We start from the raw sequence: 22,699 nt of genomic DNA, 5'->3' as shown, positions 1-22,699 counted from the left end.
CCATTTCAGATGTCATATTTGTGCCAAAAGAGACAGAATGTAGTGGATAAGGATTGGGTCAACTCTAGAGATGAAGGATGTTACTGTAATCCAGAGGTGGTTCCTGTGCTGATAGATCGTTGGATCTCCCAGTAACCGTAACACTTATTGAGGTCATACATGTTTTGTGTCTCCGCAGGAGGGAAAGGCATATTATGAGCAGACTGGTGTTGGCCCACTGCCTGTGGTGTTGTATAATGGAATGCCTTTGCAACGTGAGCAGTTAGACCCAGATGAACTTGAGACAGTCGTCATGCACAAGATCCTGGAAACCACAAGTTTTTTTCAGCGCACCGTCTACCTGGTGAGAATTGCATGTCTGTCACTGAAACAAAAGTTGCACATCATATCATTGCACCCCCTAACCAAAAATAAAAGCTAAAAACCATCATCAGTTGGCTATATTTCTCTGTTTCCATAACAGTTATAATGGAAGCAATCTAGTTTTATAAAGATTCAGAACTCGTTTACAGAGTAGTTAAGGTGCCATGCACTCTGTAGTCTTGCATGATTCACTTTTTATTTTAATTATATATTATTTAAGTATTTACTGCCAGTTAAGATTCTGCAAAAAATAAAATGCATAAATACATAAAAGGAAAGTATCATACATTACATGAATCCATTTACATTTAGTCAATTAGAAGGCGCTTTTATCCAAAGTGACTTACAAAGTAGAAGCTGTCAGACCAACGAGAGAGCAACAATATACAAGTGCATATATATATATATATATATATATATATATATATATATATATATATATATATATATATATATATTAAATAGAATAGGTAAGTGCTAGTATTAATTGTTCAGGTTATGGCGAAAAGATGTGTCTTTAGATGAATCCATATTCATATTGCAGGGATAATGCAGGTGTGTGTATATAAAAAATAAATAAACTCTCACACACACACTTTTTTGAATTTATCTGAACTATAGTTTAGGGTTATTTATTGTCAGAGTCTTCTTTTAAAATGCTTCCCATGATCTTTTCAGGGTGAACTGAACAGTGACCATGATGTGGTGGATTTTATCATGAATCAGCCCAATGTGGTCCCACGAATCAATTCCAGAATCCTGAGCACCAGCAGGAATTATCTGGACCTTTCTGCCACCAGTGAGTTCTTGTCTGATGGGTTCATAGCACAATTGTGTTGCTTCAGTGTTTTGCTGCTCTCCGGTTCTTTTCTTTTGAATTATAAGTAGCTTTTCTTCCTGTAAACCAGCTAGTTTGAGATCTACAACATGTAGGCTCTCGGGAATGGACATCTTCCTCATTGTGCATTCTGTGCTCAATGTCTTGTTTGTTCTTGATAGCCTATTTATTTACAAAAACGTACAAATGAGACTGCGCCAATGATATTCATAAACTGCTTTGTTTTTGCAAGGAATTTGAAACTGAATTTTAATAGCTTTTGAATAGCATATTTGCAGTTTTTCAGGAAGCTGAGAAAGTCTAATTTCAGTCTGAATTCAACTAGCACTTGATGATCAGAAACCGCTGCATTTCAAATGACTTTATTTGGATTCAATTATGAATGTGAATGTACCTCTAACAGAGAAGAAAGCACAAGCTTATTTTCAGTTTCTTCGCCAAGTGTTTGGCATCAACTAACCTCCAAAAAAAAAACAAGTATTTTCTTTTCCAGACAATCATTTTATTGACGAATATGCACGTTTCCTCTTTCTGGACACCAAAGACAAGAACGCAGCGGTGGCCAACAGCATGAATTACATGACAAAGAAAGGTGAGGTGATTGCTGCTATTGATCTCCTTGAGAAACTCAATTCTTCCAACCTTCTTCTGATCTCTGGCCTACATAAACATGTACCATGGAGAGTTACTCTATGGGACCTTTATTAAATATGTAATTTTGGTTGTTCTGTCCATTTGACATTATTTACCAGGTGCACATTGCAGTTTTTGGCAAAACAGACCAAATTTCAGAAGTAGTCAGTCCAAATTAGCGTGAGCCCATTGTTTTTTTTAACGGCAAAAGACGGTTTGCATTACTCCAAGCTCTTAGTAAATCCGGCAAGGTCCTTCAGTTCGCTTTGGAGAATGAACAGTAAAATGCAAATGAAGACGACTGACATGGATTGGTGACTTATATCAGTTTTGTCACTCATTCTGACATGAAAGACATTTAATGTCATACAGTCTGTTTTGTCTTTTTAAGCAAATCTCATGATATAATCTGACAGGCAACACTCATGGAGAACAGAACAAATTACAGTGTACACCTGGTTTAGACCTCAAAAACTGTGTACCATTAAATATATGTCTGCCTTCATTTGTGTTTTTCTTGAATGCTGTTTTCAGGGATGTCAACCAGGGATGCTTCTGGTAATTGCATTGAGCTGTTATACTCACTTAACCGACAGCCCACTTCCCATAGATCTCATCTAAACATACAGTGGCCGAGTGCAAATATAGTCAGAAAATTCCTACATTGCCATCATTAACACAAGCCGATCTGTTGCTTGAAGGAATATTCTGGGTAATTTAAAACGTAATTTCTGTGTACCACATCTGTGGCATGCTGTCGATTACCACAGTAAATCATTTTGACTCTGTCTCTCAGTTTGTGTGCACAAATGGGAATGCATTTACAGGAATACACTTCTAATGGAAGCCTATCAGGTCAATGTGCAGTGTTAAGAGCCCAACATTTTTTTGTGCGTTTTCCCGTTTTTTCGTATTCACCATACTTTCCTATCAAAATACATGCTATGGATGCGAAAAAACACAGAAAATCTAACCTGATCCGAATTTTTTTATGACGGACGAAAGTTTCGGAGGCAGTGTGTAAACATGATTGACACAACGTTAGGGTGTATTTATTTTTCAACGTGTAAAAATTTTGGACGAAAATTTCGGAGTGTTCAATGAACTTTTCATGTCTATTTTACTATCACACTGTTTAGAAAGTACAAACAGGAAAAAGGTTAAGATGCTCTGGATCTCTGTTAGTATTGGTATGTATGTATGTATCAGTAGCTCCTGACCGTAAATTTAGGTGGGGTAGATTCTGGGTAGTAGCACTAATATATGAAAAAACATTTTGTAAACTTTATATTCTGATCTCTGAACACATGCGTACAAAATGTTGGCAGAGATGTCCTTGCGTTATCCTGTGGGTTGCACGCTAATGTTGATTGACAGGCTTGGAGAACAGCATAAAATGCTGTATTATAAATACTATAGCATTTATCACTTCCAAATGTTTTAGAATGTTACAAGTTGTGGAGCAATTCGGGTGAGGAAAGACGATCATATGTCTATTTTTAGAATAATAATAAAACAAACCTAATATAACCGTATAAAGGCTATTCATGAGAGCACATTTAAACTAAAGGATTTATACTATGTTAATTTGATCCACTACTCCAAGTAGAAAAAACAGACATGCCAACTAATCGAAAATCTGAAAAATATTTGTTGAAGAATGCTGTACACATTTAAAACGTATTATTGTTTCAGTTTATATAGAGGTCTATGTTGTGGATTAATATTTTGGTGGGGCTCTGCCCAACCTGCCCATATAGATGTATACAAGGATCGCACGATGGAAGTGTGACACAATATATAGACGTGAAATTACATCAATAATTCAACATCTGAAATTTCGAACCTCAAAAGGGCATATTTACAGCTACGTCTGATGTTAGCGCTTGAACAAAAATATAAGCCTCATATTCTTAAATGCTCTGGATTGCTAGACTTCCATTATAAACCAAGTGCATTCCTTTGAATAAGGTTTTGTTGTTTAAAATATACCGAGCAACAACTCTAAATTATTTTCTGTGGTCATTGACAGTATGCCACTGATGATATTGATAGTTAAAGTTGTCCCAGAATATTCCTTTTCAAGTGTTTCTGCAAGTTTTAAGTTTAGTTTCTTATGATTGTTGTTGTTGTTGTTTTCTTTCCACTAAGTGAAGAAGTTTTCTGAAGCTTGCTATTGATTTAAGCAAAGCTGTGCATTTGTCATCTGTCAGAACTGTCAGTGTTTGATGGATGAAAGAGAATCTCTTTCTATCCCGTGGCCCCCTGTAATATCTTTCTTTTACAGACGTTTACAGGTTTATATCTAGGTTGAAATTGCCTGTCTGTCTTTGTGTGCCACTTGGTGTGCTACTTGAGATACATCTCGCCTTTTTAACTGTTAAAACCCAAGACAAGCCAGAATGCTGCCAGTTCCTCCCATCATTTTCACTCACCTTTTTAGATTGCATGAGGAAACCGCATGTCTCTTCCGTGTGTAACTTCCTTTAGCCCATGTCTCTGTCCTTTTCTGACTTGCAGATGATGGCATCATCCGTCCAGTGACTTTCTGGGTAGTCGGTGACTTTGACCAGCCCTCGGGACGACAGCTGCTGTACGATGCTATACGTCACATGGTAGGACAATGTCACTGAGCCAGTTCTGTATATAGTTTATATTGTTACTACCCTTATTTCTCAATCTAATCGAAATATGTATTCACACAATGTGACATTAAATTGCACTTCAGTATTTGTATATCTGTATTTGTACAAATTACTGTAATAAAAAAAAAAAAAAAATATATATATATATATATATATATATATATATATATATATAGCACACATAGCTTTGATCCTATGTTATGTTATGTTGTGTTATGTGCACATTCTTTGGATTATTTGTTTTTCTTTGTCTTGGCATTTGGCAAATATTATTTTTGGACATGAATTCATAGACCCAGGCACTGGCATTCTTTGCTGGATATTTCCAGTGTTATTTCAGTATTATTTGTATACTGGTATAGTATTTATTATTTCACATGAATTCTAGTGTTAGTAATTTTGTTATGTGCTTTTGACACTTTTATTAGGTTATTTGCAATGTTTATTTTAAACTTTTTTTTTTTTTTTAATAATCCGTTTTGGTAATACTCCTTAAACATGTTTTATATAGTTGCAAATGCAACATTTATAATTTACTAATATTTATATTTTGTTTTATTTTGGCTTTATTTAAATTAAATATACCTGTATCCATTTAATTTTATATAAAAAATGGATATTTCTAACATTAAATCTAGCATTCTGTTTATAAGGTTGTCTATAACAACTGTTAAATTTATATAACCGCTTTAATGTGTATGATAGAGTGGAAAAACACGTCTAAACTAATCATAATTTTGTCTTTTTTTTTTACTTTAGAAAACCAGTAATAATGTACGATTAGGAGTGATCAATAATCCCAGTGAGAACCCGTCTAATGAGAAGAGCCTTATCGCTCGAGCCATATGGGCAGCCATGCAGACCCAAACCGCCAACAACGCCAAAAACTTCATCACCAAGATGGCTAAAGAAGAGACAGCACAGGCTCTTTACGGAGGGAGAGACATTGCAGAGTTTGCTGTCGGGGTAAAATAAGCTCTCATGTAATTCATTTACAGTTGTGATGGATTATTTGCTCAGGGTTATTGCTGCTGCGAATGTCACTTTTAAACTGCAGAATTCAATATAGAAGCAATTTAACCAGATCCTTCTACATTTTTCTGCACTAAAGGGCATGGATGTTCCTCTGTTTAAAAGTGCATACGAATCCCCTAATGTGAACTTCCTGTTGGCTCACTCTGCCTACTGTCGGGATGTCCTCAAACTGCAGAAGGGCCAGAGAGCTGTGATCAGTAATGGAAGAGTAAGTAAGACATTTGTATAGCAAGACTTCTGATGCCGTGAAAGCTCTTCTCATTCTATTCTTTTTCTCCGCAGATCATTGGTCCATTGGAAGAAGGGGAGGTCTTTAACCAGGATGATTTCCTGCTCCTGGAAAGCATTATCCTGAAGACATCAGGGGAGCGTATTAAGGGCAAAATTCAACAGTTAGGCATGGTAGAGGACAGGTATGCTAGACCAATCCTTTGTAACAGGTTACAGACACTTTTGTTGGTTGATGCAGATGTTCAAATATATATAACATAAGCTGTTTGCTTGCATAACCAATAGTAGAGCTCTAAACCACTGAGTACAGAACGTCCTTCTGACAGAGCTGTGGAAGAATTGCAATGCATTACACATTACCATCATATGTACTCTCAGTAGTAATTACTTCCTCTTAATGAAGTAGAGATGTAATAAACATGCCGTTTTATGTGTACTTGGTGGAAGAGCAGACTGAGACAGTGACACTATGTTCATTATCCTCTCAGTAAACTTTTAGAGGGCTGATTATTGAAGTGTAGTCTGTAATAGAGGAGGCAGTTGTTGTCTTTATCAGAGCTTGAATCTGGAACATGGCCTCTGTGAGAGAGTTTGAGCAAACTTTGCCTTTTACTAAGCGTTTTACTAATCTGTATTTGATTAGCTATGGTGCTTATGTGGGCGACACAGGTTCAAATCTGTTTCTATTAAATATGTAAATATCTCAATAAGTGACAAAATACAAAAATATATAACTTAATTATAAATGTATATTTATAAATATTAAAATACATATATTATATAATTAATATATTGTAAATAAGAATAAAATAAATAAATAAAAGATAAAATAAATAAACCAACAACAAATACTTTAATTCTTTGTTTCACTTGACTGTGTGAGTTTTTTTTTTTTTTTTTTGCCAATTTCCAATGTCTGATTTCAAGGGACAGTTTCATTTTGTTACTTTTTGGTGTATGTTCAATTTGTACACTCATATGTAGATTAACCATGTTTTGCAGGATATCTGCAACTTTTAAATGTGTGTGACAGAGTGAAAAATCTAGTTTAGAACTAACCATAATTTTACCATTAATATTATTCAAGTGCCGTAATATTAATTGAATCAGAGAAATTATTAGTACCACTACTCAGTGGGGTGAAAAGGTTGTGTTCAATTGTCTGTGCCAATAAAACTATTGCTAATTCTCTAATCATCTAGCTATGAATACGTCTACAGAGATGAACACAAATGAACAAGATTCTTAGCAAGATTCTTTTCAAACTGAATATTGTTGAGATTTCCGAATATGATGTGAAAGTGAACTTTCGCATTCATGTCTTTGTGTCGAGTAGATTTTGGACTTTGGCCTCAGTTTGTCTGTTTTGTATGCATTGTGATTTAGAGCTAGTGATCTGGTGATGAAAGTGGACGCACTGCTGTCCTCCCAACCCAAAGGTGAGGCAAGGATCGAGCACACTTTTGCAGAAGACAGATACAGGTACGTCATATTACATCATCTCATACCTGGACATATCTAAATCCTCAGAATTCAGTTGTCAACTCCCTCTCCATTTCTCTTCACAGCGCTGTAAAAGTCAGACCAAAGGAAGAGGAAGTGTACTTCGATGTGGTAGCCGTTGTGGATCCAGTGACCAGAGATGCTCAGAAACTGGCACCCCTCCTCCTGGTGAGAACTTCAGCCCACCTTCACATGAGCAGGACATGTGTAAACCGGATGGGTACAGAGTCTATCAGCAAGTGCTGGACTGGATCATGCTAACCAGCCAAACCTTGACCCCTTGATGATGTTAGAGCCATTATTATTTATTAAGAATGTTTAACAAAGGATGTTGATCCAGAATCATGTCCTGCATTAGTCATCACAGGACATTTGGTCCCTCTCGGTGACATTTCACCGGTACACTCAGTCAGCAGTCGGTTTGCATTTGTTGCCTTTGTTTCTGAGACCAGCTGTCGTCGAGAGCAGGTTCATTAATTGTTTGTACCTTGACTCATGTCACTTCCTGTTTCTCTGTGCCCACTCAGGTGTTGAAGCAGCTGGTCAACGTCAACCTGCGAGTGTTCATGAACTGCCAGTCCAAGCTCTCTGACCTCCCACTGAAAAGGTTAGAGGAGAGACACTGTCAGCACATGCTCTATTACAGAGTCACCTCCACATTTCACTGCTTGCTTGAAGTTTTTACCGGCTACAATAGCATGGGCCATGGCAAGATATAATTTACTCTGAAGTGCTACATTATTGTTAGATTATATTTTTAAATGTCTTGTGTTTGTATATAATTAATTAATTATTATTATTTATTTTTTTCTCAGTTTTTATCGGTATGTTTTGGAGCCAGAGATTTCGTTTATGGCGGATAGCAGCTTTGCTTCTGGTCCGATGGCTAAGTTCTTGGATATGCCACAGTCGCCATTGTTTACTCTCAACCTAAACACCCCCGAGAGCTGGATGATTGAGTCTGTCCACACGCGCTATGATCTGGATAACATCTACCTTGAAGAGGTAGGATTTCTCATCACTCTCACTGACTCATGAAGTCTAGGTCAAATAAGGTAAAGAGTTGGTTGTTTTTCTTAGGTTATCATAATTATCCATTTACCGTATTTTCCGACTATAAGTCACACCTGAGTATAAGTCGCATCAGTCCAAAAATACATCATTGATGAGGAAAATAACATATAATATATGTCACACTGGCCTGTAAGTCACATTCATTTAGAACCAAGAGAAACATTACCGTCTACAGCCGCAAGAGGGCGCTCTATGTTTTAAGTGTAGACTACAGGAGCACTGAGCAGCATAGAGCGCCCTCTCGTGGCTATGGACGGTAATGTTTTCTCTTGGTTCACTCTCTTAATTCATTTCTCTTGGGTCATGTCAAGTTAATTTTGATAAATAAGTCGCACCTGACTATAAGTCGCAGGACCAACTAAACTATGAAAAAAAAGTGTGACTTATAGTCCGGAAAATACGGTATCTTTTCAAGCCTGAAATATAAAATCATAATAGTCAGAAATATATGTAATAATTTATTTATACATTATACTTTATTATTTAAAATGTTTATAAAATCTTATAAAAACATTATTATTATTATTATTATTATTATTATTATTATTAGTATCATTATTATTATTATTATTATTTATTTCAGGCAATCAGTACTTTACATGAGTTCATTAAAGCATAGTTATTAAATTACAGACATTTTATTGTTGTTTTTGTTAGTATTAAATTACAGACATTTTATTGTTGTTTTTGTAAGTATTATTATAATTTTTCACCAGATGCATTTTATTTGTGTTATATTACACATTTAATTAAGCATATTTATTATTGTGTTCATTAGTATTCAAGTCATATCGTCTAATTTGCAGATTGACAGTGTCGTGGCCGCTGAGTACGAGTTGGAATATTTATTACTGGAGGGTCATTGTTTTGACGTATCAACAGGTCAGCCGCCCCGTGGGCTACAGTTCACCCTGGGCACTGCCTCCGACCCAGTCATAGTCGACACCATTGTCATGGCCAACCTGGTGAGTGGACATCACAGATTCATCTGGGAAATAACTGCTGGTTTTCTTAGAGGTCACTATTGCTCACTGAGATTGCTCTTTGGTCTTTAATAGGGTTATTTCCAGCTGAAAGCAAACCCTGGAGCTTGGATTCTCAGACTGCGGAAAGGCAGGTCGGATGATATCTACAAAATCTACAGGTACCCTATTATGGCGTGTCAGACGCCCGTCTCTCTTAATGTCCTTCTGTCTCTTCACTTGATTGGTCGCTTCACTGTTTTAATTCCCCTGTCGCAGTCACGATGGCACAGACTCTCCAGCCGAAGCTGATGATTTAATCGTCGTCCTCAACACCTTCAAGAGCAAGATCATTAAAGTCAAAGTAAGTAATAGGTGTTTGATCTGGTGTCAGGGTGAGGGCACATGCAAGGTCTTAGTCTCTAGTTTGAGGGTATTGGCGGAGATAAATGTCACAAATGACAAATGCTCAGGCGGCTGTAGACAAGAGCAGGCAAGATAGTCGTTCCTTTTCTGCTCAGCTGGAGAGATGGAGAGCGAGAAAGTGTCTTTACATTTCCAGTGTGTACTCTTAATATCTGACAAGCTGTCACATGTCAGCCGTTGTGTGGGCGTGTGTCCAATGCGAAGTCTGCTGTTTCCTGTGGGGCTGAGGATGAGTGTGTGTTTTTATATATGAATTTTTGATATGTTGTGGCTTTAAGTATACAGCATGAGCTAGAGGGAATGTGCTTGTTTATGCAGCAGTGCTTGTCTCAGGATTTGGATCCTTGTTTCCTTCTTAAAAGACGGCAGTTGCGTTCACTTCACATCACAAATAATTTCACCTGCCAGTGTCTAGTACATTGAAAAATACATTTAATGTCCCTAATATTTCTTACTGGTTGTGAAACTGTAGTTTGCATTTGATTCAAATTTGTTTGTCCATAGAACAAATAATTTTATTAGTGAGTGATTTGGAATGACGCTAATACAGAAAACAATACAGAAAACACTTTAAGCTTCCTAGTTAAACATCTGAGATCTTATTTGGTGATGTTATGATTAGATTAGATAAATATATAGTTACAAGTTACCAACCCTAAATCAATCCTAACCCTAAGGGTAATCCAAACCGTAATGCAATAGTAAGTACATGTTGTTAATTAATACTTCCCAGGCCTTAAGTGTACAGTTACACTGTAATAAAGGCACCGTAAATTAATTTGACCGCTTTTTCATATGCTGACCAAGGCTAAATTTATTTAATCATAATGGTAATATTGAGAAATATTATTACAATTTAAGACAACTGTTTTCTATTTTTATATAATAAAATAAAATAAAATGTACCGTATTTTTCAGACTATAAGTCGCATCAGTCCAAAAATACGTCATAATGAAGAAAAAAACATATGAGGGCTATAGACGGTAATGTTTTCTCTTAGTTCATTTCTCTTGGTTCATTTCTCTCAGTTCATGTCAAATTATTTTTCATAAATAAGGCGCACATGACTGTAAGTCGCAGGACCAGCCAAACTATAAAAAAAGTGTGACTTATATAGTCCGGAAAATACGGTAATAGCAAATCTGATCAGTAGCGAGTATTCAGTGTTTCATGATCCTTCTGAAGTAATTTTATGCTGATTTGGTACTTCTAAAACATTTCTTATTATTGTTAATGTTGAGACTTGTGGAAACCATGATACTTTTTTATTTTTTATTATTCTTTGAGGAATTGAAAGTTCAAAACAAAAGCCTTTATTTAAAATAGAAATGTTTTTGATTATAGAATGAATACTTGCTGAATAAAAGTGTTAATTTCTTTGAAAAAGAAGACTCCAGACTTTTGAACAGTAGTGTAGATGGGACACCAACCTTTTAAGTAGGTAGTTTGCATATCATTGATTCATTCACGTTAGTAAGGAAGCAGATTGTTAACATTTACTTATGTTATTGCATTGCATTAAAACCATGCTTTATTTTGCGATTCCAAAATGGCTAATAGCTCCAGTTTATTTACTAATTAATTCTCTACCCCTCCTGTCCCCCATGTCTCACAGAACCAGGACTCTGTGAGCAAGTCCTTGATCAGAATTTAACCGCATGTGGATCCCCGAATGTTGCAATCACATGTGCTCGACATTAGTGCTGATGGGATTTCATGCATATATTCCATTGCCCTATATAATGTTTGCAGGTGCAGAAAAAGCCTGATATGATGAATGAGGAGCTTCTTATTGATGGTACCCATGAGAACGACTCTGGATTCTGGACATCTCTCACCAGGTACAAAGTGTTGCCTGTTGAGTTCTACTGTAGCGCTCTCTTACAGTGTTTGTCTATAATGGTTCTTTCTTTCTCTTTCAGAGGATTTACTGGTGGTTCAAAGCCAGAAGAACCCAAACAGGAGAAAGATGATGTCATTAACATTTTTTCTGTGGCGTCTGGCCACCTGTACGAGAGGTTCCTCAGGTAAACAGCTGCTTTGAGTTCGATTTTACAGATCCAGCATTGCAAGTGATATAGAATTACGTCAAAATAAAATCTCCCTGCTTTCATCCAGTACAATATCCAGTAAAACAATTTTGATCATTTACATAAAAACATAATGCTTAACAGATCATACATGAAAATATACTATATGCAAATAGTTATTAATGTCATATTTATTAAAGCTTGATTATTATATTTTAATATTCCTGAACTACTGGCCAGCATAATCCGTCAGGACTGTCGTTGTTTGTACAGACAATAAATGTTAGCACAGAGCCCTTAAATGAATCATGACATTTCTGCCATGACAAATATATGACTTTAATATTGTTCTTGTGCAGCAGAAGTTGCTACAGTTTTGACATGTAATACAGTCCTCTTGTGTGTATATTATGAAATACGGAAAAATAGCACACATACTTTGCATCTTTTAATTTCACATATTAAGGAAATGCAATAAATTTAATGTGACCGTCTTAACTTGGGTCACATCATGACTTTTCGTGACATTTTCCTCCATTTCCCTTCCTATAGTTCTGATTAGGCCTGTTTTTAAATGCTGATCTTTGTGACTTCCTGTCTCATTAGCTGCAATGTTATTGGTTGTGTAATGCAGCTCGGTTTAGAAGGTCACTCGCATAACTCTTCTGCGGCCTGCCACTACAGGCACTCTGTTTTGAGCTTTGGCCTCTTTCTGTCTCTGCAGGATAATGATGATGTCTGTGCTCAAACACACCAAGACACCCGTCAAGTTCTGGTTCCTCAAAAACTACCTGTCTCCGACTTTTAAGGTACTGGATACAAGATTTAACATGATGGCACTGCTGCCAGACCCTTATGTCATATATATTATATTTATATTCAAAAATTCGGTTTTGCCATCAAATAATTAAATGATATTTAAAATATATTAAATAACAAACATTAATTTTTTTTTGGTTTAAAAATCTTTCATATTATTACTGTTTATACTGTATTTGACAAATAAATGCAGCCTAATTACAAAATATATTATTTTCTATATGCATTTTTTTTATTAATTTTTTTTTTTCAATAAAATATATTTATATTATTTAAATTAAGAGTTTTCAGTAACCATTATGCCAGTGTCGCACGATCCTTCAGAAATCATTCTAATATGCTGATTTGCTGCAAGAATAATTCCTTATAATTGTATTAATGTTGTAAACGGTTGTGCTACTTGATATTTTTGTGGAAACCTTGATGCATGTTTTTCACAATCCTTTGAATGAAAAGAAAAAACAGCATTTATTTGAAATAGAAATCTTTTGTAACATTATACTGTCACTTTACTATGGTAGTGTGTGTGTATATATATTATATATTTTTGTCTATCTTTTGTAGGAGTTTATTCCGTATATGGCAGAGAAGTATGGTTTCCAGTATGAGTTGGTGCAGTATAAATGGCCACGCTGGCTTCACCAGCAGACAGAAAAGCAAAGGATCATCTGGGGATATAAGATCCTGTTCCTCGATGTGCTCTTCCCCCTGGCTGTGGACAAGTTCCTCTTTGTAGATGCGGATCAGGTACAGAAACATAGCAGTGCAGTTGTGTGGCATGAAATCCTGCCTCTAGTAAGCATTAAGCACAAGTCTGCTCTTATGAGATTTATTTTTGAAAGTCTGTGTACAAACTGGTCAGTTACTGGGATTGCATAGCGGTTGTTGTAATATGTGGTGTTTGTTATGCAATCATGCATGCACATTACACTGATGATGATACACTGCTGCCACCTCTGGGTAAAGAAAAATACAGCTGGAGTTTAAATCTAAACAATAACTACACTAAATAAAAAATTCTAATATTTAAATATTTAGTTTCTTCTGCAGGTTTTCTTCTGACCATATCATGTCCTGATCTCATTTCCAACAATGGGTCTGTATTGACAATTGACAAATGTTGCTGTGCTTTTACCTGCAGATAGTTCGCACAGACCTGAAAGAGCTGCGGGACTTTGATCTGGAGGGAGCGCCGTACGGTTACACGCCTTTCTGTGAGAGCCGAAGAGAGATGGACGGATACCGTTTCTGGAAGTCTGGCTACTGGGCCAGTCATTTGGCTGGACGTAAATACCACATCAGGTAAGAATGGTTTGCTGAAATTGTTGTCTGGCATTTTGATCTACCTAATTGAAAATGATGATAATGTTTTAATTTCATAAGATTTTCCAGTGCATCAAATGATTTGTCTACTGTAGAGCTGTTTTACAGCAGAAATTGAATTTGTTTCGTAACTGAAATTATTTTTTTTACTGTGAAGCTGTTTTAAAACAATCTATATAAAGCTCTTTATAGATAAGGTGACTTGATTTGATTTTGTGTGCTCATCAGTGCTCTATATGTGGTCGATCTGAAGAAGTTCAGGAAGATCGCAGCTGGAGACCGACTGAGAGGCCAGTACCAGGGTCTGAGTCAGGACCCCAACAGCCTGTCCAACCTGGACCAGGTGGGATGTTCTTTCCTTTACAGAAACGGCTTCAACACTGGGCTTGGCATTTGGGTGCTTCATTGATGATGTTTTTATCCCCCCTCTCAGGATCTTCCCAACAACATGATCCACCAGGTGCCAATAAAGTCACTTCCTCAGGAATGGCTTTGGTGTGAGACCTGGTGTGATGATGCATCTAAACAGAAAGCCAAGACTATAGATCTGGTAAGTCCATTGTTCTCACACACTGTTCTATTTAGGGCCCGAGCACCGAGGTGCGAGGACCCTCTTGTATCTGCTTTGTTTTTTATTATTATTATTCTTCTTCTTCTTCTTCTTCTTCTCCCGAATGAATCGCATTTTTGAGGGCTTTAACATGCTAAAAAAGTCATGAAACTTTGCACACGCGTCAAACCTGGTGAAAATTTTCGTCTGATATAGGATTCAGAAGAGGGTGTGGCAAAATGGCTCGACAGCGCCACCTATACCAAGAAAATCAACAGCCTTCCAGCTATGTTTCACGTGCATGCACGAAAATTGGCACACATATGTAACACACCAATACCTACAAAAAAGACTCTTGGAGCGAAATTCTAAACCCAACAGGAAGTCGGTTATTTTTAATATTATGAGCATATTTTGTGTAATTTTGGTCATTTCCATGTGTTGTATTTTAACGAACTCCTCCTAGAGAGTTCTTCAAATCAACACCAAATTTGGTATGCCTAATCCAAAGGCCTTTGCGATGTTAAATTGTGAAGATCTTGAGTTTTCGTTGAAGGGCGTGTCCGTGGCGGCCTGGCGAATTTCGATGATTCGCCATGAAAAATGAAGTTGCTATAACTCACACATACAATGTCCAATCTGCCCCAAACTTCACATGTTGGATAAGACTCTTGACCTGAACAGATCTACATGCCCATATTCAGATATAGTCATAGCGCCACCTATTGGCAACAGGAAGTGACATATTTTACGCTGCGACGAACTACTCCTAGAAATTTTATGACATCAATGTCTTTTTTGTGGTCAGTCTAATCTAAAGGCCTGTGCGATGTTCAGTTGTGAAGATCTTGAGTTTTCGTTAAAAGGCTTGTTCATGGCGCCGCGATAAAGTTCGATGTCTCGCCATGGGAATAAAAGATGTTATAACTCAGGCATAAAATGTCCGATCTTCCCCAAACTTCACATGTGTGATAAGAGTCCTGGCCTGAACAGATCTGCAGGCCAATATTCCAGTGGGTGTGGCAGAATGGCTCGATAGCGCCACCTATACACTTTCAACGGCGTGCGTCTCGAGCTATGTTTCACGTACATGTACAAAAATTGGTACACACATGTAACACTCCAATACCTACAAAAAAGTCTCTTGGTACGATATCCGGATCCCAACAGGAAGTCGGTTATTTTGAATTTTCCCTTCAAAATTGGTGTTGTTTTTGCCATTTTCAGGGGTTGTACTTTAACGAACTCCTCCTAGAGATTTATTCAGATCAACACCAAACTTGGTCAGTGTAATCTAAAGCCCTTTGCGATAATAAATTGCGAAGGACTTGAGGTTTCGTTAAAGGGCGGGTCCATGGCGGCCTGACAAATTTCGATGTTTCGCCATGTAAAAGGAAGTTGCTGTAACTCAGACATACAATGTCCAATCTGCCCCAAACTTCACATGTTGGATAAGACTCTTGACCTGAACAGATCTACATGCCAATATTCAGTTATAGTCATAGCGCCACCTATTGGCAACAGGAAGTTACATATTTTACACTGCGACAAACTACTCCTAGAAATTTTATGACATCAATGTATTTTTTGTGGTCAGTCTAATCTAAAGACCTGTGTGATGTTTAGTTGTGAAGATCTTGAGTTTTTGTTAAAAGGTGTGTCCATGGCGCCGTGATGAAGTTCGATGTCTCACCATGGGAATAAAAGATGTTATAACTCAGGCATAAAATGTCCGATCTTGCCCAAACTTCACTTGTGTGATAAGGGTCCTGGCCTGAACAGATCTGAAGGCCAATATTCCATCGAGTGTGGCAAAATGGCTCGATAGCGCCACCTACACACTTTCAACCGAGTGCGTATACACTTTAAACGGAGTGCGCCTCGAGCTATGTTTCACGTACATGTACAAAAAATCGGTACACACATGTAACACACCAATATCTACAAAAAAGTCTCTTGGTACGAAATCCGAATCCCAACAGGAAGTCAGTTATTTCGAATTTTCTCTGCAAAATTAGTGTTGTTTTGGCCATTTTCAGGGGTTGTACTTTAACGAACTCCTCCTAGATATTTATTCAGATCAACACCAAACTTGGTCAGTGTAATCTAAAGCCTTTTGCGATCTTAAAGTGCGAAGATCTTGAGGTTTCGTTAAAGGGCGTGTCCATGGCAGCCTGACAAATTTCGATGTTTCGCCATGAAATAGGATGTTGTTGTAACTCAGGCATAAAATGTCCAATCCTCCCCAAACTTCACATGTTCGATAAAAGTCCTGCCCTGAACACATCTGAAGGCCAATATTCCATTATAATGATAGCGCCACCTGCTGGCAACAGGAAGATTGGCACATATATGGAATAAACATTGATATATTCTACTTATATTTATGAGTTTAAACGCATATTTCTCACCGTTCACCTATTAACTAAAGTCACTCGCTGCCGGTGAGCCCGGGTGCGAGGGCCCGTTCATCGCTGCTTGCAGCTTTAATTCATGTTTGTTTTTTGTTTGTTTTTTGTCAGTAAATGACACTTTGTATTTGTCTGTCTTAGTGCAATAACCCACAGACAAAAGAGCCCAAGCTGCAGGCTGCTGTGCGTATAGTAGCCGAGTGGAGTGACTATGACCAGGAGATAAAGAAAATCTACAACAACTTCCTGGAGGAGAAAGAGAGAGGCACGACAGTCAGCTATCGGCAAACAGACAGAAAACAGCCAGGTGAGACCAGACTCTCTTTTTCCTTTTTTGTGTCTTGTGGAAGATATTGAATGTCAGTGTAAGTTTTAACCTGTTGAATAACACTTTCCACAATTATGGTACTAATTTGGACTTTTAATATATGGTGTTTAACCACTTCACCAGGGGAAAATAATTCTACAGCAAAGTGTATACTTAGAACTTAAAAACCCTGACATGTATGATTTTTGTTGCATTTTTACAACAAACCTAAAATGGGTAACAAAATTAAATAAATTGGATAAAATGTAAGCATTAAAATCAAACAAATTGATTCTGACTTATTTTAGGTTAATTTATTTTATTTTTTTACTTCCTTGGTGTAACAAATAAAAAGGTTGTTTAGGTTTGAAAGAAGGAGCTTCATGCAATTAACTTTTATAATTTTTCTTTAAAATAAACTGAAAATCAACACTGAATTGAACTTCAAAAATACTATGTTTTTTACACTACTGTTTAAACTTTTTTTTCTTCTTTAGGATTTTTTTGTTTTGGAAGAAGTCTCTTATATAGACCAAAGTTGCATTATTTTTATATAAAAGAGTAATATTATAAAATTACACTTTTTAAATATCTGATTTCTATTTTAATACATTTTAATATGGCATTTGTTCCCGTGATGCAAAGCTGACTTTTCAGCTGCCAATACACTAGTAATTATTGTCACATGGTCGTTCAGAAATCATTTTAATATACCAATTTGGAGCTCAAGTAGCATCTCTTACTATTATCAATGTTGAAAATTGTGGTTCAGCTTAATATTTTTGCGGAAACCATGATGGAGTTTTTTTTTTTTTTTTTTTTTTTTTTTAGAACTATTTGATAAATGAAAAGTTTCAAAGAACATCATTTATTTGAAATAGATGTCATTTGTAACATTCCAATTGTCTTTCATTTCACTTTGATAGATTTAATGCATTCTTGCGGAATAAAAATATTAATTCCTTTCAAAAAGTAATTATCTGTCCCCAGACTTTGGAACAATAGAGTATGATTTTAAATCATACAGTTGAGAAGGTTGAAATCTTTGAGCTGGAACATGCCTGTATAATTAATTCATAACATCTCTACTTTAGAATAAAATCCAAAGTTTTGCCTAAATGTGCAAGGTGCTGAATAGCTTTTTATAATGGTTTGCTTAATTTGAGTCTCTTTCTGCTCTTCCTCACTCTGTCAGGTGGTGACAAACACACCGAGCTGTGAGCTGATGCAGTGTGACCGAAGAACAGGGGACTCTGTTCAAAGAGTCGTCTTTTCTTCAACCTTTTTAAACCAAGCCTATCCGCCAGGAATGGGTTGACATTCGTGCTGAACTTGACTTGAACAGAATTAATGCAAAACTCCCTCTTTTGTATCTGAATGCTAGTGGACCTGTTGGGGTTCTGGGTAAACGACACAAGCAGAGGACGTCTCCTCTATCCATGCACTTCTGATATTTCCCCTTCACCCCCATCACACTTTGGGCCTTGCATATGCTATAAACAATATCAGCTCCTTTAGAGACTGGTCTCGACTAGTTGAGGTAGTACCATAGGGAACAACTTAATTGAACGAGAAACTGCATGAGCGCAATTTTAATATTAAAGCAGATTTAACACGCTCTCATGAGAATGATTATTAAATCATGAAACATGAGATGCAGACTGTTCATTTAAAAGCCACCCATGGTGTTGAAATGCCACGGCAACAAAGTGATGTCATAATAGTGAGACTTTAAAGCACAGATCATTTCCTGTGACACATCACAGTTCAGGCTCCATTAAAAAATTCAGATTCATCTTTTAGTAAGCAAGCCAGCACTAGTCTGTTTTTGTGATTCTGAGTGTTGTTTCCATTCAGCAAGGCAGTTTTGCACAAAAATGTTAAAATCTCATCAAAATCCTTTAACTCAGGAATCAGCTTTTCGGCCAATTTTTTCACAGCTAGATAATTTTTTTTTCTTTCTGTTCCACTGATGAAAATTTTACATTTATTGAAAAATCTCTGTGGGCATTGAAAAGCTCCCAAAGTGTTGTCACAGTCTAATGTTGGTTCATGGCTATTTCACATTAAAATGATTTATTAAGGCAGTCAGTTAATGAAACTCAGTCAGTGGTCCTTTTAGAAGGATTAGAATGATGTCTTTAGAAGATCACAAGAGGTAAAAAACAACTTCCTTTCTTCAGAAAAGCTGCTAGCAGGAAATTACAGGTGTTTGTTTAAATTTTGTTTTTGTTTATTTTCTTTTAGCATCACTGGATTTCAGTAAGTCATTGATGTGGTTGCTTTTTCCAGAATATTTTATTTATTTATTGACATTTTTTGGCCGGATGTCTCCATTACTGTGGTAACGCTCTTGTGGGTTTGAAAGTTCCCTCTGTTGACCACTAATTTCATATATTTGATCATAAACTGTGGGCTGGGAGACTCTGTCGGCATTTAAGTAATATAGATATGTGCAGACATTCCTGGTTATTACCTGGAAATCGCCAGTAGATCCCAGAGTCTGTGTAATGCCAGGTTTTAAAGTGAAAAGAGAGGCGGGGCTTACACAGTGGCTTGTGCATCATTCTGTTTGAGAGGTACATTACAGTGTCTTGTGGTTTATTTACGGAGTACACTTAATATGGGGGAAAATTACAGATTTAGTCAATACTATGATCCTTTGGAATTGCTGTAAGATTAATTATGGGATGACTGTTTTGTAATAAAGGAATGTACCAAATGGCTTTGTTCATTTTTTTTTTTTTACAGTCTGCAGCTAATTATTATATTATTATTATTATTAGTAGTAGTAGTAGTAGTAGTAGTAGTAATAAGATTTTTTTTTTCTTTCCACTACTTTTAGGGGGAAAAAAAACAAATCATTCATTGCAATGCATTATGCTACCAAATGATGGCAGCACAATCCAGTAAAACTATGACCATAATGTAGTGAGAGATTGATCACCTTTCTTCGAGATGCTCTCTCCCCTAGATTATCCTGGAATTGGAATAGAACTTTTAAGTGCAAGTAAAACCAAACATTTCTTAAGCCTTTGCATGGACATGATGTGAATAGTAGGTAATTTTCGTTTTCCCATCACTAACTGTTGCCTTCTCAAAACAATATTGCAGATTTAGTGTTGTTTATTGTCATGCGTCATTATAAAGTGGGCAGAATTTTATTATGCACATATAAAGTTTACATATATTTGCTTTTGCAGCTTTCCCATATTTGTGATGCATTTTCTTGTTATTTGGACATTTATGTCTCTCACATCTGCATTAAGATGGCATGACCTTAATCTGTCATTCGCCAATAATGTATTTTTACCATTAGTTTCTTCCAAGTTAGTTTCTTTTCAGTTTTGACATTTTCTAGATAATACTAGTCTTCCAAATCATCTGGAATATTGCAGTTAGCACACAAATTAGTCAAGTAAACACCTCAAACGCTTGGTATTACACAAAACGTGTCCTTGACTCTGCTAGATGGTTTAATGTATTGTGAAGGGTGCAGATGGTTAGATTTTTAGATTTGACACAAACAACAATATCCCATGGTATTACTATTATTTGAACTCTGTACCATGGTAATGCGCCATTGTTTGAAGAATCATGAACTGTAAAGACATGTACTGACCCCAGACATTTGAACATTAGTGAACACTGTATTTTTGTGTTCCTTTATTATAATGGTGGTTTTCCGTTTAGAAAGTTTGTGAGAAGTTGCAGTGGTGAAATCTCCTGACCAGGAGCATAAAGAGTTAATGCTTCTATTTACAGAAACGGAAGAAAAAAACCAAGAAGTTAGTCAATATCAATTGAGAGCAGAGCAGTGGGGCCAGAAAGAGGATCATTTACATGTAGATGATAGTTTAGTCTGGATCTATTCTTTCTCTGCCAGTTATTAGTTACCATGACAACGCGCATCCCATTTATTTCTGTACATTAGGCGCAGACTGCTCGTCTTCTGCTTTGGCGCTTTTTTTTTTCTCCAGACCTCTCTTTTTTTTAGGAGGATGAATTTGCATGTAGATGAGCTTGTGCTGTCTGTCTTTACCCCCAACCCCCTCTTCCCATGGTTTTATCTTTACTGTCTTTCTTCCCATTTTTGTGACCTTTCTTCATCTCATGTGTCTCTTCACTTCTGCCTCGTTCCTCTCTGCTCGCCGATCATGGTGATCTCAGTCCGCTGAGGCCTCACGAGAGAGAGAAGTGATGTAGCGGCGTCATATTGGACGAGAGAGACCGAGACGGACAGAAAGTGGCCAGCCCTCCTGAGCTGGAGCAGAGGGCGGGAGAGGGAGTCCGTGTCTCCGCGTCTCTATCCAGATGGCACTGGTCATCAGCCCCTTACTCAGCGGGCATATTAAAACGGATCGCTGATAGTAATGACCATCACCCGCATCTGTTAAGCTACGTCCCTTTACTGGGTGTGGGTATCCCGATGCTTTCTGCCCTCGCGGTGCCGCTACGCTTTGATCTCGCTAACGTCTGTCGGTCTGGGCTGTGTGCCGCCTGTACACATGTCATCCCCCGCCCAGGAGGAGAAGAGTTTAAGCAGCATGTTGCCAGCTGGGACTGAGCTATAGCTGGTTGAATACGCTGAGTTTACTGAGAAATGTTAAACAGCCGTTCTGACAAACAGATAAAAACGACAAATGGACAGAACAAAATGACTAAAAAAAAAAAAATAATAATAAAAAAAAATACTAAAGGTAATTGAAAATGTTATTAAACAATGATATTACAAAAATATGAAAAACTGATTACATATTCTTTTACATAAGCACGTTACTGTATACCCTGTGGGATTTAACATGCTTAGCAGTTTCATTAAATGTCTTTATTACTTTTTAAGTTTGCTGTATTTTTCAGTTATTATATAACTAATATTAATTCAGTGCATTAGTTGCATTCATTGAAATATTATGTGTGTCAGTTCAACACCAATTAGATTCTTGGTTGTCAGAAACTGAAAGTAGCTGATTTGCTGCCTAGTCCTAAATAAATTAGTTTCAAGCCAGCTTCAGGCAACATAATGTAAAGTGTAAACACTTACATGATTAAACAGAATCATAAGTTGTAAAAAAAATAAAAATGAAAATGTTTTTTTTTTATTTTAGAACGTCACCTTAAACCTATTACAGATAAGGCAACATTTGTAGTTTTTTTTATATATGAAGAGTTCAGATGCAAAAGCCTCAATGCCATCTGAAATTTCCATCTAAAATTAGGATTTTTATCAGGCTCCTATATTTATGTACAGTTATTTCACTTTAATAGCCTGGAAAAGGACCTGCACATTGCCATTAAAGTAAAATGACTCAACCTGACTAGGAGTTTGATAAAAATCCTAATTTTAGATGAAAATTTCAGATGGCACTCTTCATTTTATATATATATATATATATATATATATATATATATATATATATATATATATATATATATATATATATATTAGTTGTCATGCTGCTATAAAGAATGTCTCTGAGCTGATGACTGCTCATCATGGTAAACCTTGAGAAACAAAAATGTGTCGTCTACTTTTTTTATTGCACTG

General features: G+C 36.6%; 1 protein-coding gene across 2 annotated transcripts in view; it reads left to right on the top strand.

The window, feature by feature from the left end:
* Window positions 1–19,873, top strand: part of LOC127934017 (UDP-glucose:glycoprotein glucosyltransferase 1-like) — a 29,130-nt gene extending 9,257 nt beyond the window's left edge. For both annotated transcript variants that reach the window (XM_052531182.1, XM_052531189.1), the window contains exons 18-40: window positions 179–343; window positions 1,042–1,162; window positions 1,695–1,793; window positions 4,355–4,449; window positions 5,239–5,445; window positions 5,591–5,722; window positions 5,797–5,927; window positions 7,132–7,227; window positions 7,314–7,416; window positions 7,776–7,855; window positions 8,064–8,253; window positions 9,129–9,287; window positions 9,381–9,466; window positions 9,564–9,648; window positions 11,464–11,552; window positions 11,634–11,738; window positions 12,466–12,550; window positions 13,125–13,307; window positions 13,702–13,862; window positions 14,112–14,226; window positions 14,317–14,433; window positions 16,986–17,151; window positions 18,347–19,873. In XM_052531182.1, the coding sequence (XP_052387142.1) occupies window positions 179–343; window positions 1,042–1,162; window positions 1,695–1,793; window positions 4,355–4,449; window positions 5,239–5,445; window positions 5,591–5,722; window positions 5,797–5,927; window positions 7,132–7,227; window positions 7,314–7,416; window positions 7,776–7,855; window positions 8,064–8,253; window positions 9,129–9,287; window positions 9,381–9,466; window positions 9,564–9,648; window positions 11,464–11,552; window positions 11,634–11,738; window positions 12,466–12,550; window positions 13,125–13,307; window positions 13,702–13,862; window positions 14,112–14,226; window positions 14,317–14,433; window positions 16,986–17,151; window positions 18,347–18,372 (2,796 nt within the window). In that variant the 3' untranslated portion in view covers window positions 18,373–19,873. The remainder of the gene's footprint in view (window positions 1–178; window positions 344–1,041; window positions 1,163–1,694; window positions 1,794–4,354; window positions 4,450–5,238; window positions 5,446–5,590; window positions 5,723–5,796; window positions 5,928–7,131; window positions 7,228–7,313; window positions 7,417–7,775; window positions 7,856–8,063; window positions 8,254–9,128; window positions 9,288–9,380; window positions 9,467–9,563; window positions 9,649–11,463; window positions 11,553–11,633; window positions 11,739–12,465; window positions 12,551–13,124; window positions 13,308–13,701; window positions 13,863–14,111; window positions 14,227–14,316; window positions 14,434–16,985; window positions 17,152–18,346) is intronic.
* The last annotated feature ends 2,826 nt before the right edge of the window (window positions 19,874–22,699 follow it).

Source organism: Carassius gibelio, chromosome A2 (assembly GCF_023724105.1).
Source record: "Carassius gibelio isolate Cgi1373 ecotype wild population from Czech Republic chromosome A2, carGib1.2-hapl.c, whole genome shotgun sequence".
Classification (NCBI taxonomy): Eukaryota; Metazoa; Chordata; class Actinopteri; order Cypriniformes; family Cyprinidae; genus Carassius; species Carassius gibelio.
The sequence above is the reverse complement of the archived record's forward strand: the minus strand, read 5'-3'. Positions and strand labels throughout refer to the sequence as shown.